We start from the raw sequence: 17964 nt of genomic DNA, 5'->3' as shown, positions 1-17964 counted from the left end.
GAACATTACTATTTTACTAATTGTTTAAATATTTATGTAAGCAAAATACTCTGATTATTTTTATAATAGAGATATTATTTTAAAATTCTTGAAAATATTTATTTTTTAAGTTCATGTGCATAAGTTGGTATGAGTTTATTTGAGACCTATATTTTATTTTAGGTCCTACACATGCTTATATTGAAGATCGAACACTGCCTCTGCATTCTTCTACCAATTTTGAAGAATCAATATCAAAATTTGATTTCCGTTGTGTTCCTAGTGGCTGGTTTCTGTTAAATAGTATTTCTTGGTACAAAGATGGTGATTATTTATCACCTGGCTTTAATACTAGTCGATTAACTTTATTTGTTGAATCTCACTCAAATTTAGAGCACATACTTTTATACCAAGGCTATTATTGGTGTTCTGTTGATCAATTGTTTCCTTTAAAAAGAATTTATTCTCCAAAAGTACTGTACAGAATGCCAGGTATGTATATTGTTTTTGGTGATAAATATCACAATTTTCATGTAGGCAATAAAATGTTTCTGTTCATTGTGCTGCTATGTAGCAGATCTTGTAAAATACCTATCTGAAAACAATACTAAGTAAACAGCTTGATGTAAATATCTCGCCTTATACAGTATTGTTTATCACTGTATTGTGTCAAGTCCTTCACATGTTCTTCATTAAATATATTTTATATGCTTTTCTTTATTTGGGGTTTGTATGAATAAAGTTTTATATTTTTTATCTTTGAATAAATTTAGTAAGAACAGTTATTATATGCTTCTTTTAATGTCACTAATATTGAATTTTTATGAAAAATACAAAATTTAAAAAAAAAAAATTCTTTCAAAATTTTTTGTTGAAATTTTATTTGGTATAATATAAAATTACATAAAGCTTTATGCATTGAAGAGTAATACTAAAGATGCATTTATTTTGGCTTAGGATGAAGCCTGCTATCTCTTTTTTTTCCAATCTGTTTTAAATATATAAGCATAAGAGATGTCAGTCTTTATTATTGTATTTGAAATTTTTTTAAAAAAAAGAAAAGAAATATGATTTTTTAGGTTTTATTCTAACAAGACAAGTTTAGAAATTTCCATTTGACAAATTTGATGATTAAAATTTTATTTCAATTGTAACAAAAAATATGTTTAACTATATATCGGTCAATCAGTTTAATGACAAAGTGGATATTTTTTTTTTGCTTTTTTACAATTTGTTCTTTATGAGAAAAAGTTTTATCATTTCTCGTATGCATAATAAAGTTAGATTAAGGTACAATTTTTAATATGTGATTAAAAAATTATTAAAAGTTCGTTTTGTAAAAAATATTTTAATTAAATAGGCTGACAGAGGCAAATTTTTTAGAATCTTTTTTAAAATTTTAATACTTTCATTATTTGAGTAATTATACATTCTTGTAATTAATTAAAAATTATCAATCAAGAAATCAAGAGTTTTAAAAGTATACCTATTTCATTTTGTTGTTATGTTTTTTTATTCAATATTCAAGGGAAATTAAAATTTTTAACCTTAGTTCCAGCTAGCACATCATTTAACATTAAAGTAATATTTTTTATTTCAGTATCAAATTTTGTTACCTCAACATTTGTAATTTCATTAAAATTTAGTTTCACTTTAACTTCAAAAGAATATGATTCAAAAATGGTAACTGTTCTAAAGCTGTATTTTTTTTTTTTTTTTTTTGTGCAATATAGTTTTTGCTTTTTTTTTTTTAGCAAACAAAATTTTAAGAATGACTTTTCAAAACACTTTAATTAAAGGAAAATTGAAATTATTTTGGTTATTTCCATCAAATGCTATATTTTATTTTATACTCAAGAAAATTAAGGATGAATAGCAAGATTTAAAAATAAATGCTTATTTTTTAAAGCATAATCTATGCAGAATTAATTTTTATATTAAGGTATTATTTAGCATAATCTAACCAATTTTTATACTTGTTAGTTTGTAAGCAATAGGTTTAAAATTTCTTTGTATCAATAGGTGTTTTATTTTTTTAAGAATTTACTTTCTATTATTGTAGTCAAAATATTAAGTTAAATTTAATAGTTCATTCAAAATAAGATGAAAAATTGTTTCAATTATGAGCAATCGACAAAACTTTTCCTTTTCTAAAAGCTTAACTTTTTTCTTCTCCTGTCAGTTTCAGAATTTTTTCTACACTTAAATGATTTAGGAATGTGTATTGATATAAAATAAACAAAAATAAATTTTAAAAATATAACTAGCAAAGTATTAGCCACACATTATAATTGATAAAGTGTAAGTGATTTATTCAGATTTAATAACTTTTCACTTTTTTCTAATTAAACAATTCATGCAATTAATATATTTTTCACTTTTACTGATATGAAATTACAATTTACTAATTTGCATGTTTAAAATGATTATACTACAATTTAGAGCTAACAGTATTTAGTATTACATGAATGAAACCTTAATATTTTCAGGTGTCCATACTTTTATTTTGGCTCTTTATATGGATGAGGATCTACAACATCATTCTTGTTTTAAAGTTAGGACAGAAACACAACTTCCGCCTGATTTTTTGCAGTTTTTTAAAGATGAACTTCCAGAAAGCTTTTTGCATGCCCAAATAAGAAGCAAGTCCTGTGATAAGTATGTGCTAAATTAATATGTTCTGAGAAATAAAATTAAATACATTTGAGTATAATTAGAAGTGATGCTCTATGTTGCATAATATTACCCTAAGGGAGGTTAAATTCATATGATGGAATAGTTTTCAAATGAAGTTTAAAATTGAGTTTTCAGATGAACTTTTGATCCGATGAACAATTAATATTATTTATGCAAATACAGTTTCTGTGTTTCTTTTTATTTTGGGTATTTCCACAGAGGATGGTTCTTTTGTATGGTACTAAAATGGCTTTCTTTCAACTGTATTGATATGAGCTTTTTGTGTTGTATTTAATTTATTTAAGTTTCATAATACTCATAAATTTCTAAAATAAATGTTTTTTTTTCAAAGCTTTTATTCTGAAATGTTAAAGTAAACATAAACTGTACATTAATATTTTTCTAAGAAATATGTTAAAATTAGCATTAATAGATCAGACAAAACTTACAAACAATTGCTGTAAAAACAATTTTATTACCCAAAGTATTTCTTATCTCATTCAAAAATAAGGAAGATAGTTTGTAAATGATTCTGAAAGTTTTAATTTTAAAATATATTGTATTCTTTTTTTCCTTTAAAGTGTTATTATTCATTTATTTATTTGTAAAGCAAATTAAGACCCATGAACTTGTTTTGAGAGTGAGTAATTATTTTATGTCACTGGTTTGTATGCTGAGCCGTAATGGCTCGGGATAAAGATTTCGCCTTCCAATGAGGTGAACCAAGTTCGAATCCCACCGATGGCTGATCGATACAAATACGCATCCGGCTTACACCGACCACAGTGCTGACGTGAAATATCCTCAGTGGTAGACGAATCATGTGTTAGAATCCCTTTGCCATCAAGCTAACCGTGGGAGGTTCTCTTGGTCTTCCTCTTCATGTAACGCAAATAAAGGTTAGTTCCATCAAAAAGTCCTCCATGAAGACAAAATTTCTCCCAATACTTGATCCAAGACCAAGACTTACCTAGTTTTACCCTTCTTTGTGTATCCAAAATCTAAATCACTAAAAAAATTTTATTGCAATATTTAAGAAATATTTCTATAAAAAACTATTTTCAATTCTTAATGTCTACACTTAAATAATCTTGATTAATTGTGCTACTCATTTTACTATATATAATAGTGTGAAAAAATATTGGCTGCATTAAATAATTTATTTTATAATGAGATACTAAAAAAGTCTGCTGTGATAATGATAAATTTTCTGCAAACAGCATTCACATGTTCATGTGTATTATGCAGGTTTGCTATCATCTTGTAAAATCTTTTCTAAAGACGTTACAAATTTGTAGCTTTGCGAGCTTTAATGGAATGAAGATGGTTTTTCTTTATAAGTAGCTTTTTTTAATAAATATTTTATTTTAATTTCTAATAATAAATATTTTACGTATTTTCTTCATTAATCGGTTTCATTTGCAGTATAATACTTCTATAAATTTTTTATTTAATGTCATTTCATATTTTGATTTTAAAGTTTGTTTTTCTATATAATGATCTTACTAACTAGTTCTCTTATTTTATAATGAATGATTGTTTTCAATACAAAAAATTATTTTCTGATAAGTAATAATTTAATTATCAGTTAGTTACCTAGTACATCATAAAACTTGTACCTTTTTATGACTTAGTTTTGAATTGCAGTCACAAAGATTTTAATTTTTATTTAATTAGTTTTCTTTATCTTTTCTTTAATTTTCATGAAACTAATATTTTTCTTTTTTTTGTTATAGATGTATTGGTTAAATTATTGTCTTACTATGTTACCATTTTTAATGTGTGGCATATTGAGTCTGCTGTATGATTTTAATTTTTTATGTTTGTTATTTTTTCAGTAAAGACTTGTTCATACATCTATATTTCAATGGCACAGTGAAAAATGAAAATATTATGTTAAGAAATATTCAAACTTCGTTTTATTTACACAGAACAGCTATCAATGCTTATCTGAAAAAACATTTCAACACAAACAGTTTTCTTTTAAGAAGCACAGGTGTGTTCCCATTTGTCTGTTATTTTGAAATGTATCATATATGAACTTATTTTTAAATAACTTATTAACTTATACTGATTGTTTTTATAATTGTTATTTGTAAAATTGCTTATATTTCTCATATTATTAAGCTTATAATGTTATAAATCTCTTAAATAGTTGTAAGTAAGAATTTGTAAATAATTTAATGAAATATAGTTTTGTTTATTATTAAAATATTTTTTTATGTGCTTCCCTTATGTTTTCTAAGAAGAAAAGTGATCAGAAATTCTTCAAAGTTGGGTTCAAAATTAAAAGGCTATGGAGTAGAATACTGATAATCTCAAATCTAATACAGAGCTGCCACTCTACAGGGAGAATAGGGAAAACCTGGAAAATACAGGGAATTAATAACAGAGAATTTTCGGGTTTCTCTTTACAAACTTGGAAAATACAGTGAATTTTATTTCTTATTTTTGTCTTTTAACAGTGATGACCACTCAAAGCGCAATCTATGGGATATTTATGGATGATATTTGAGCTATACTAAACTATTTCATTTACTATAGCATTATTTGTTTTTAGTATGTAGAGCCGTTCCTTATTTCTTAAAGTTTTTTCTAGCAATTAAAACTATATTTAGCCCAATATAGCTCACTCAAAAGTACAGTGATTGTATGTTTCCTCATAATATATTGCAATTATTTCCTCATAATATATTGCAATTTGTTTGCTGAATTGTATCTTATCAAAATCAAATATTACTTTATACTTAAGATTAAAGAAAGTTCAAAGTACTAATTTTAAATGGATTGTAAGACAATACTACCATTTTTTTACAAAAGTGACGCGCAGAAATATACAGCTACAGAAGCACTTGTTACAATTATATGTTTGTATTAAACCTCTTGTTAGAATTTTTTTTTAAAAATAAAATTGATAATAATTTCCAAAATTTTATTTATTTAATTTAATGAGCATTAATTTGATAAAACCTAACAATTGATAAGACTAAAAAAAGTTATTGATTTTTTGTTGTTGTTTTTATCCTGTTAAATTTTACTTTTTGGGTTATAATTCAAAATTTTACAAATTTATAAAATTTAAAAAAATATTTTTTTTTTGAAACTTGAACATTAGAATGTTTTCTAAAACCCACATTTTAATATTTTATAATTATTTCCAGTAAGATGTTCTGAAGAACAGACTCTTGTAAGTGAAAAAGTTATTACCTGGCCTACCACACCCTTAAAACAATTTGCAGTGTCTAAAGAAATGTGCACAACAGGTAACTTCTTATTTAGGCATTTTTCAGATATTAACTACTTTCAACTCGTATTTTTGTTTTAATATTTTATATTTCTTAGTTTTTATGGATTATTATTTGTTATACCTTTAATCTTTTTAAGATTATAATTGAAATATCTGTGGTTGAAATTAAAGCTTATTATGTGGGTTTATAAATATCTTTGTAATTAAACAAAAATTAGTTTTAAAAATTTTTTTTTGGACTGTAACAAAAAAAAAAGAACTTGTAAACTTAATCTGAACGTATGTTTTTGGTATGTGGAAGAAACTGAAATTATAAATAATGTTGAGTTAAAATATTTTATTTCTGGCTTAAGATAAAAGATTTCACTATCTTAAAAACATTTTTAATTTGTTTTAAACACTTGAATGAGTGAAAAAGTTTATTTTCATAAGTATAAAACTGCATTTCCTTATATAAAATGTAATAAAAATGGCTTAAATTGCAAAGTAACTATTTTCTATTATGCTAATATTTTTGTTTTAATTGCTTAAATTAAATTATAAAAATGTTTGCAATAAATTTTTTATTAAAGAAAATGCAATTATTCATCAGTTTAATTTATACTTTATGAAATAAATTTTTTTATTTAGTATATTTTACAATAAAATATATCAATACTGATAATACATAACAGAATAAATGCTGATAAAAATATGGCATTTGTTTACGTCTTATTGAGTGTTTAAATTTATTTTGAAATTGTAATTTAAGTGAAAAATTTTTTCCAATATAAGTTTTAACATAATGTTTTGCACAATCTACTTATCTTAAGTAATGTTACATTCCAAAAAAAATGAAAAGTGACGGGAATTTTTTTTAAAATATTGTTTTAGAATTATTAAGTAAGAATTTTTAAATTATTTTGTTATTTTAATTTTTTATAATCTTTATTAATCCATTTTACAATAGAAGAAGGTATTCCTCTCAAAAGACAATGCATGGGAGACTTTTCTGTTGGAGCATTTTGGGCTCCAGTTAAAGGAAACTGCGTTCCAGTTCATTCAGATATCACCATACATTTACATAGATTAGCATCAGTGAGTATTTATTAATGAATTCTTTTTGAAGTTACCATTTTTTTCCCTATTGAGTAATAAGCTCATGTTAAGTTTTTTATTACTGATTGATACATTAAGTTTTAAGCATCACTTGTATTTTTGAAATAATTTTATGACACAGATGCTTGTAATACACGTAATGTCTAAAAAAATTAAAATTAAAATTCATCACTATTTAAAAATTATCTTTGATGATTTCAAATATAAACAGCTGATTAATTGGAGTCCAATAATATAAAGGCTTCATGTTTTGTTAATTTTTATTGAGCTGTTTTATCAGCCTTAAACCTTTATTTCGTCTCTTTCTTAATTTATTGAAAAATTGTAGTGTTTGTATAAAATGATAATTTAAACACATTTATGCTATTTTGTTTATATTTTTGAGATTTTTTATGATAGACTCGTGTCAAGCTTTTTGCTTGAGTTCTTTTGGGTTCTTGGGGTATTAATAGCATTAATTTTAAATATGTCTGAAGTATTTAATTTAAACCAAATTTTAATTTAGCTTGCAATTCTTTCAGTCTTCTCATAATAAAAAAAGTCTTGGTTTGGCATAAGAGATATTTTCAATGATCACTAATACTTGAGTTAAAGTATGAGCTTTGACTTTACAGTGTGTCATGCATGAAACATTCAACATTTTTGAGTTTAATTTTAATTTTAAATTGAATTTAATCAACTTTTACTAGCTAGCAATCGATTTACTAAAGAAATAATTGTTAGGAATTCATTATTTATTAAGCATTTATAATGTTTGGCCATATTTACAAAGAGAATCTCTTACATAATTCCACATTCTTAAAATTAAACATTTGTGAAAGTTTTGTACTCTAAAGCTTTCCCATATTTTAATAATGTTGCTACAGTTAGTAAATAATTTTTTATGTGGTAAAATAATTTAGGTCAAATCTGTTCATTGTTATTGTAAAAAAATATAAATAAGAATTTTTTTTTAAAACTTCATTCCTTATTATAAATAAATTTTGCTTTATATTTTTCAAGAATAATATCACAGAAGAGAATATTTTGAATTCATCAATTAGTTTCCTGCAACTGACAACTAATCCTAATAGTTTGAATTCTGCTGATATCCACTATGCTTCTCAAATTCTGAAAAATATGGCTGATGTTTCTTCAATTGCTATAGAGGTAATACATTTAAAAAGAAAATTATTTTACATAGTTACACTTTAAAATATGATAATTTATTTTCTCATTTAATATCTGTATTTTGCATCACTCATTCCAATCTTTCTGCACCTGTTATACACTTGGTTAGAAGGGGAAAATAAGAGAAATATACTGAAAAGGACGATATGAAAATGTGTTGGTTCATGTGGGACAAGTTAAGAAATGTGCCGTGCCACAATGAGAGATCTTGACCACAATATGCAGCCTTACAGTATCATTCCACTTTAAAAGACCAGTAATTGTTAACATAAAAGACTGGAAGAAATTGATTTAGCGAAATCTATTTCTATCAATCCTGCAACCACACTTTCTAAAGTATAATCTTTCACTCACAAACTCAAGCTTTAGTGCATACATTACCCCTTTGGAATTTTAATTTAAATAACGTAATTTTTTGACAACTATTATTTTCAAATAATAGTATTTTTTATTAGGTTTCAAGTAATAGTATTTTTTTATTAGGTTCCTCAAAGGTTTAGTTAGAGCTTGGGCTAATTGTGGGATGTATTTTTAAAAGGAGGGTAAAAATTTGTTTATGACTTGAATGTCCAGCCATGACCGTTTTCCAGATAGAAGTTTTTTTGTGGATTGTGCACTGATATTGTTGTTGAGAGATCTTGATGGAATATCATTTAGAAATTTTTTTTCTTTTTTGTAAGTTGAAAGTTTTCATATTCAAAAACATATTTTAAAGAGTTAACTGGAACACACACAAATGACAAAATGCATGCATGAAATGAAAGTGCTTTTGTATTTTCATTTCATGCAATAGAATGAATGTGTAATTAGCACACTATTAGCAAGCCTTTTCTCAAAACAGAATTTTGCAGAACAGAACTTATTGCCTTATTCATTTGATTTAACGAGGAAGTAAATGTTCTGACAATTTTTCTACTCAAAATTTAATACTCAACTTTGAGTTAGTTGATTGCTATTCTAATGAGTTTTTCATTTAATAGGTGTTGGATAACATTGTTTCAACTTTAGATCACCTTATTCAAGCTGCAAATGTGATGCAAACTAACAGCTTATCTTCATCTAATGTTTCTAATGAGTAAGATTTTAAACTCTATAACTTTATTATTTTTCTTACAATACTTACGTTTTCATTATTTTTTTTATGTAAACAAATTATGCATTTTTCTCTTATTTTAAATTCTTTCTAATTTATTTTAATGAATTAAAAAGGAATGTAACATTATGGAACATTAAGAATATGTATTTTTTTTAATGCTTATTAAGTTAAAACTACTTATCTTTTTTCTTAAGTAATTCAAATAAATTTGTATTAAGCACATATTAATTATACAATTTATTCATCAATGTAACATAGTTGCTTATTTATTTCCTCATCTTCTCTTCAATAAATAAACCAATTTAAATGAAAAAGTTCTTCAGTTAAAGAAATTTTATAAATTTCGTAAATACATACAATTGTGATGTTTCATATGTAACTCTAAATTTGTTATGTCTAAAATTTTAAATAATATAGTTTTACTCACAGTACTTTTTTTGCCTATGTGTTGTATTTTTTTTTATTTACTTGCAGGCTATTGAATATAAGTTTTAAGCCTTTGTGTATCTGTAAAGATATAGATAGAAGAGTTATCTTTGTGTTTAAGTAATTAAGTAGAAAGCAACATATTAAGCAGAATTATTAGTACCAAATAACTACTTTTATTTGATAAATTGTTTAAAATATGCATTACGAGTACTCAGCGTTGTCTAGCAATTGTAAAAATGTCTAGCAACTATCGTGCAATTGTCTAGCAATTATAAAAAAATTTCGAATTTCTTAAAAAAATGTATGGGAAATTATTAAATGGTTTTGATGCTACTGTTTTTACTTGATATTTCTAATTAAACTCTCATAATGTGGGGTTTTGTTTTATTAAAAAAAAAATATTTTTTAATTTTGTGACCAACGAAATTTTTTTTTTTATGATTTAATTTTAAAAAAAACAAAACACTGTGCTGTCAAAAGTCAGCAATATCAATTAAAAGCATTAAATTTTTAACGAATTTCTGATCACACTAAATTTGGAATAAATTTCTGATGAAAAATATTTGTTAAACTGAAATAATTATGAAGTTACTTTTTTTTTGAAAAATATTGCTGATTAAACTCTAGTAATGTATGGATTTGTTTTTATTCTTCAGAATTTTTTTTTTAATTATGTTGCAAACAAGTTTGAAAATGTTTGATCAAAATTGAAGTTCACTAAGAAAACTTGCCCTACTGAAGTATACATGGTTTTAATTAACTAAATCAATATATATATATATATATATCACTGAATTAGAAATAAATTTCTGGCAAAAGTATCTTGGTTAACTGAATTGTTTTTATTGCTACACCTATTTAATTTGATACTACTGATTAAACTCTGCTGATGTGGGTTTTCTTTTTATTTAAAAAATACTTAATTATGTGACCAACAAATAAAATTTTTAATTAAAAAAAATGTATATCAAAATAAAGGTTTAATTTATCTGTATCAAATAAAAATAGACTCACTAAAATAACTGAATTTCTGAAAAAATTATTGCCTATCTAGACTGATAATTAAGCTCTGATGTGGGATCTTTTTTTATTTAAAAAAATATTCATTTGTTTAATCAACAAATAAAATTTTTAAAGTTAAAAAAATGTATAGGAAAAGAAATTAATTACAAGATATAATTCATTCATATCAAATAAAAAATGGCTCGCTTAAATTGAAAATGGCTTACTGAGTTTGAGATGAATTTCTGGAAAAAAAATATGCTAAAAAACAAAACTGTTTTTGTTGTTATTTTTTTAAAAATTTAATATTGCTCATTAAACTCTGGTGTTGTGATGTAAAAGTTTAAGAAATTGTGTATTTAAAGTTAATATTTTATAACTTAATATTTTTAAATGTTTATTTTAGATTAATTGCTTCATATGACAGCATAGTTTCCAGAATTGAAACTGGTGATCAAATAATCAAATTCGCTAGAAATAATATTGCTCTCAGCATAATTCCTTTGAACACTTCGGAATATAGATTTACTACAGGAGGTATTCTGGAAGATTGGAATATGAACATTACTACTCTCTATAATGGAAGTGAAAGACAATTGAATAAAGTGTTTGGAGACTTTGAAGCTGGAATTGTCTTACCAGATTCCTTGGTGGTGGAAAAATATGCTGAAAATACTAGCAAACTAGCTGTAACTATACAACAGAGCTTTCATTTTGTGAAAAATATTGCAGTTGTAAGTCCATTGATCGCTGTTTCTCTCGGAAATCGACATATATATGATGTTAATCCTCCTATCGAGATGATTTTTAAAATTCACGAGGTTAGTATTATTTGCTTGAATAACGTTAATTGAACTTCTATGATGAAATAATGAAATATTAATTACATTGTGTCTAATAAATATTTTAGGGAATATTTATTAAAACTGTGTTTGAGCCTTTTTAATAAATTTCTTTTATGCTTCATATTTAGTGATTAGTGTATGATCTATTAATATGGTGATACAGTGAATTCTTTAGGGAGCAACTACTTTTTGTTCTACAATATTTTCCTGTAAAATGATCGTTAATAGAGGTTGGTCGTTCTTAAGGGTTACCTCCATTGACTTTAAAATGTTATCAAAGGTGCATGATTTTTTACAAACGATTTTAATTTTAGTTAGTGTCATTTCCTTGGTGTGGAAATGTCACTTGTATTGGCTTCATGAAAACCGGATCAGTGAATTAAATTTAGCATCAATAAAAATTATTCCTATTGATGTAATTATGAGTAAAAACAAATTTACCTATTATGAATAATCGAACTATTTTGAATAAATTTACAATTATGTTTTTTGTTTAAGTTTGCTTTTAATTTTATGTCATAAAAATTAGTTAGCTTTAAAAACTGCTAACAGGTTTGTTTATTTAAGATGCTTAGTTTTTTCTAAAATAACTTTTTTTTCTTATTTAACTAAACTTCTCTAAAAATAAATCATTGATAGCATCGTCTTTAGTGCACTCTGACTTCAACATGATGTTGTAGATCTCTTTCAGAGATCGTTAAAAAGAACTCTTTGAATCTCACATAAATATTTTGAATATCTCTATATCTAAAAGCATTACAATTTTTATGCTGGCAAATTGATGTTTATGTTTGTTGTATCTTGATGTAAAAAGGCCACTTATTGACGAAGTGAGGCTGATCTTTGTAGTGCTCCAAATCCACCATATTATTATTTTTTTTGTTCATAAACAAGTTCAACTATGTGTTTTATTCTTTAAAATAAAATGAATACAATTAAGTTGATTATTTTTGCAATTTTTGTTTTTCAACAGGTAGTTGATGCAGGTAATGAATCAGAATATAAGTGTGCTTATTGGGATGAGCAATTAAATGAGAACTTTGGTGGGTGGTCTTACAAAGGATGTTTCTCTCAGTTGATTCATGACAACCAAATGCAATGTTTATGTGATCATCTTACCAGCTTTGCTGTCATTCTAGTAAGTCTAGGGCTTTGTAAATATTATTTTAAATTTTTGAAATAAAATTAACTTGTTGTTATTAAATGTGAGAGGTCTCTAACTTATCTATCAAAAGATCGTTATTTGCCTAACAAATACATAGTTAAATCACAAAAAAGATTGTGAATGTTTCTTAATCAACCTATCTATTTTCATACTTCGCACACAATGTTACTTTGAAGTATTTATTGGTTTTATTGTTCTGAAACTTGTGTTCCCTGTTCTTTAAGATGTAGTTTTATGTAATGAAATTTTTTGGGTTTTGTAGGTTTTAAAATTATAAAAACTAACTTTGGAAAACCTTTTAATTTAATAGTACAGTGCGCAAAATAAAAAATCGGCCACCCTGAATAACTTTTGTTCTAATGATCGGATCTTCTTGTTCTAGGACTCAATCCTAATGGTTCCTCAAATATACTAATTAATTAGTGCAGATGATATTTTAAATTATGAAATCAGACGTAACAACGTACTTTCTCTGAATAAACATACATTTTCTTTGATGGATTCGGATCCGAAGATAATATCATGCAAAAAAAAAAAAAAAAACTTTTAGTAATTATTCTATATTTTTATTATTTTATTTAATAATAGTCACAAAATTTTCTTAATTGTAAGATTTATAATTTCTTACATTTTAAAGAATGTAATTTTGAATAAAAAAATATAACATTTGGGTGTAGGTCGAATTGTTCCTGAGAAATTGAATTTTAAAAATGCAATTTTTTAAAAATTTGGTTTCTCAGGAACCATTAGACCAATTTCACTCAGATTTTGTATTTTGCCATGTAAAATTACATTCCTTAAAAAGATATAAAAATTTGTATATGTTACAATTTAATTTTTTTAAATTACTATTAAATAAAATAATAAAAATGTGCTTAGAGTTATATTTAGCAGGGAATTATGTTTTAATAAACCAATTTTAGAATTGTGTGTAAAAATGTTTCAATTTGCTCAGAATGTTCTCTAAATATGATGAAACAACGCTTGACTGGAAATGTGGCTATTCTTACTTGAAGGTAATCTTTCTATGATGTATAGAAAAAAAAGAATGTTGCAATACCTACTTGTAAGGCACCGGGAATACTCTCAATCGGTCATTTGTCAAAAATCTGAATAAATGTTTGATTTATATTAACTGACCTCAGTGACTAGATTTCTATTATCTTTTTTTAAACCCATCAAATGAAAAAGAAAGAAATTTTCAGAGGGTAAGGGGAATTGAGAGCTTTTAATGCATCTTTTCTATTTGTGGGGTTTCTAACCTGTTTTGTCCAGATGAAAAGATCAAAAGATGCCACCCTGAATTATTTCACATGATCAGTATCATTTTATCTCATTTCTTTGCAAAGATAAAGGAAGGTGATAGGATAATGATTGATTCTTAAGTAGTGAAACAGCATTTGCTTAAAATATACAGTAAAACCTGTTTTTATGCGGTGGATAGGAACAGCATGAAAGAAATAGTAAAAAAAAATACTCGAAAATTTTATAAAAACTTACGCTTAGAAAATACATCAATGATTAATGAAATAGATGAGAGAATGCTTTCAATTAAGTTAAATAATTAAATTAGACCTAAAGAAATTGTAAAAATATTTAATTCGTCATTGTACATATACATGGAGAAGTTTTCAAATTATACATTAAATAGTTTGCTGCTACTCGTCGTAATCCAAAACGCAAATCTTCTTGTGATGAATTGGTTGGAAATCGCTTTCGTCGCTTGAAGATAGGATTTGAATTGATTTGTTTTTTGGTACCATAAAGTCAGTGATCAGTTTTTGTGATGACGGTCAACTGGTCAAGGAGACCACGTAATCAGAGTTCGTTCACAACGTGTATGTGTACATTGATAGAATACATTAAACTGGTGCTACAGTCGCTAAGATTCATATACCGCATAAAAATAAATCGCACAAAAAAAATCGCAAAAAAACAAAATCGCATAAAAAAGAACCGCGCAAAAAACAGGTTTTACTGTATATATAATTCTTTTTTTCTACCATTCACAATTTAAATAATTTTTAATGTTTTTAAATTTTTTTTTTCAGGAGCTAAAACCTGGAGATCAATTGTTAATTGGTCACGAAATGACTTTAAGTATTATAACATACATTGGATGCATTTTGTCCATTTTGGGTTTAGGGATAATAATTCTTACTTTTGTCCTTTTCAGGTAAGTTATTCCAATGTTTACATAAAGTCATTTTGGCAAGCCCTTGTTCTTGTGATATTTACTACTTTATTTAAGATTTTCATAAAACATAATTTTTAAGATTCAATTTAAAATAAAATATTAAATATGATTTATTTCAGGGAATAAAAAATTTGAAAGCAGGTGAATGGAAAACTGATGAAGTTCAGTTTTTTAGCATTAACTGAATTTTATTTGCCTCAAATGTATGATAAATTGTTTCTCAGAAAGGTTGCCCTAACCCTCTAAATCCACATTAATTACCTTTCTTCTGTTTTTATTTGGTTCATAGTTTTATGTCTGATATGGTTTCTGGCCCTGAGAGATTTTATTATCTAATTTACTTGTTTTAATTTTTTTTAGCTTACATTAGACATAGCAGAGCAACATCTGGTTCATGTACTCTGAAATTTTAGAGTTAATCCATCTGTCTTATTTATAGGAATTTTTTTTTAATTGTAAATAATCCTTATATCTGGGCTTTCTCTTAACTTTATAGCCAATTTATTTATGGAGTAATACTTAATGTGGACCAGTATTGTTACTTATAGATACTTGTTTTGTAGATAATTCAATTTTAATAAAATAACCGTGCCATACCCAAGGTGGTAGAAGGGGATATTACTATGAAATTAAATGTTAGGTAGGTAGTTCAAGTTTATTTACAATCTTCTGAATACAAAATTCTATTTGAATAGGCCAAAATGACTAGGTAACTAAATGTCCAAAAATTCAAAAGTAATAATTTGAGTCAGCTGAATGAATGGAAAGAATGAGTTTTTTTTTAGATGGCATAATAAGTTGAGATAACTACAGATGGAAGTCAGATTAATATCTGTATAATTTCTGTAATTAATATTGGTAGCACCATGGATTGAAAACAGAGTTCTCAGTGGTAAATTGGAATAAATGATTCAGTGTGGACATTTGAATAGACATTAAAATAACATTGCATCTATGGAATAACAAATGGGACTTTATTATTATATTTTTCTCAAAGTTTGCCTTGAAACCACTAGTTAGGATTAGCAGAATTCTAAGGGATCTGCAAAAAAAGCTTGACTCACTACTTTATAGTAAGCTCATTTTTTAAATTAGTTTTAAAATATATTAAAATTTTGTTAATTTTCTTTTGTTTCCTAATATACGCTTTCATTTGCATATATTTTTTTAGTTTGTATTGTATAAGTAAATTGTTTGAAATATGAATAACTTATTAAAAACTTTTGTGTGACTTAACATTTCTATTTAAATCAATTGTAAAAGTTATTTTAAAATGCTTAGAATATATATAATAAAAAATTTATGTATATAAAAATAAAATATTAATTATATATTTTTCAGAAAATGGAGGAAGGAATTGAAAAACAAGGCCTTATTTAATTTGTCTTTAGCACTTATAAGTTTCCTCATCATTTTCTTAGCTGGTATTGAAAGTAAAAACTCTCAATCTATTTGTTTGGCAGTTGCCATTTGTCTGCATTTTTTCATGCTGGCATCCTTTGCTTGGATGCTTGTTGAAGCTCTTGTGCAGTATCTTAGCTTTGTGAAAGTGATTGGTACTTACATTCCATGCTTCATGCAAAAAGCTGTGGCTTTTGCTTGGGGTAAGTTTATGTTTAATATCTATAACATGTAATAAAATAAAGAATTTACGTGCATGCCTGTCAATGTGTCTGTATATCGGGATCATGGGTATACTGTAAGCTCCAAATATATGACATTCAGCATGAAGTTAAATGAGTTCAACTGTAAAAAATTTAATTCAAAGAAAGTTAAAAAATGGAATTTTCTGATTGGCTTAGTGGACACCGTTGTTTTCAAATTAAGCATAGACGATTCAGTTTTGTCAAATGTTTTAAAAATCACATCAGTGATGCTTGCTAACTTGCTCTAATAAAAAAATTGCTTATTACACGTTCTCTAATACTTAATTACTTTTTATTCTTTATGCCAGATCATCTGACTGACCAACATTATTGTGGTAACATAGGCGGACAATGTCATCAAAGTTTTGTTTTTAGGTTATCTGAAGCCACATGTTTATTTTGTTTATAGTTGTGCTTTTAAAATGTGTTACTATAAAATTAAATATTAAAAACAACAGAAATGGAAATGAAAAATAATATTTACTTATTTAAATAAAATAATAAGCTATGTACTAAAAGACAAAATTAATGGAGAAATATTACTAATAACATAAGAGAGCATAAAAAAATTGGCAAATCGTTATTAACCTCAGTGATGCTTATTTAATTTTGGTAATGTGTACTAATTGAAATAAAAAAATAAGCTATGAACTAAAGAGCAAAATTAATCTTAAAAATGTTCTTATTCGTTATGAGGACCACGAGTCACCAAAACTATTATTGCAGCAGTGATGCTTTATTTTCTAATTGGCACTACTGGCATAATGGTAATTGGTGTAGTTTTAATTGGTACTAAAAATACTTTTATATAAATACAAAGTATTTTATGAGTAAATCTGGTGTTAATTATGGCTGCACCAATACTGTACATTTTTATGAAAGATTTTAGTGCAAGAAGATATAAGTGCATTGCATAAGTTATGCAAGAAGATATAACCCTCGAAGATATAAGTGCAAGAAACATTATGACAGATGATACTGATTACAGTTAATCCTTATTTTGATGGGATAAACTACTAACTACATGATTTTCCCAATCTAATAAGGTAAACCTAAAAAAAAAGAGCAACAAATAATAATAAATATATAAAAAACTTTGAAATTATTTTAGCCTTATTATTTGTGTCAGTATTTGTCTTAAAGTTTTGTGCACGAAGTGTTATTCAGTACTGATTAATTGCTGCTTATTTCATGATGAAGATGTTTGATCATTATTGTATTTTTTTGTTAAAGGATTTTTTAGCTTTCAGGAATTAGATATTTACTATGTTAAATTTAATAAATAAAGTTTGCTTGGCTACTGCTTTTTCCTACCTCTATTAATTTTTTTTATCTTTTTTCTATTGTATGAAGTGTTAAAAAACCAAGTACAAAGCATAACATTCTTGGAAGCTTACTTAATATACATACTTGA

General features: G+C 25.5%; 1 protein-coding gene across 4 annotated transcripts in view; it reads left to right on the top strand.

Moving 5' to 3' along the window:
- Positions 1 to 17964, top strand: part of LOC107452101 (uncharacterized) — a 61371-nt gene that overhangs the window by 31378 nt on the left and 12029 nt on the right. For all 4 annotated transcript variants that reach the window (XM_087165563.1, XM_087165562.1, XM_087165564.1 and 1 more), the window contains 11 exons: positions 163 to 471; positions 2469 to 2637; positions 4494 to 4651; positions 5817 to 5918; positions 6852 to 6979; positions 8003 to 8149; positions 9151 to 9245; positions 11104 to 11518; positions 12516 to 12680; positions 14759 to 14883; positions 16246 to 16508. In XM_087165563.1, the coding sequence (XP_087021689.1) occupies positions 163 to 471; positions 2469 to 2637; positions 4494 to 4651; positions 5817 to 5918; positions 6852 to 6979; positions 8003 to 8149; positions 9151 to 9245; positions 11104 to 11518; positions 12516 to 12680; positions 14759 to 14883; positions 16246 to 16508 (2076 nt within the window). The remainder of the gene's footprint in view (positions 1 to 162; positions 472 to 2468; positions 2638 to 4493; positions 4652 to 5816; positions 5919 to 6851; positions 6980 to 8002; positions 8150 to 9150; positions 9246 to 11103; positions 11519 to 12515; positions 12681 to 14758; positions 14884 to 16245; positions 16509 to 17964) is intronic.

Source organism: Parasteatoda tepidariorum, chromosome 6, assembly GCF_982258835.1.
Source record: "Parasteatoda tepidariorum strain Cologne lab strain chromosome 6, Ptep-v5.0, whole genome shotgun sequence".
Classification (NCBI taxonomy): domain Eukaryota; kingdom Metazoa; phylum Arthropoda; class Arachnida; order Araneae; family Theridiidae; genus Parasteatoda; species Parasteatoda tepidariorum.
Note: the sequence above shows the minus strand (reverse complement) of the source record. Positions and strands in the feature narration are given on the sequence as shown.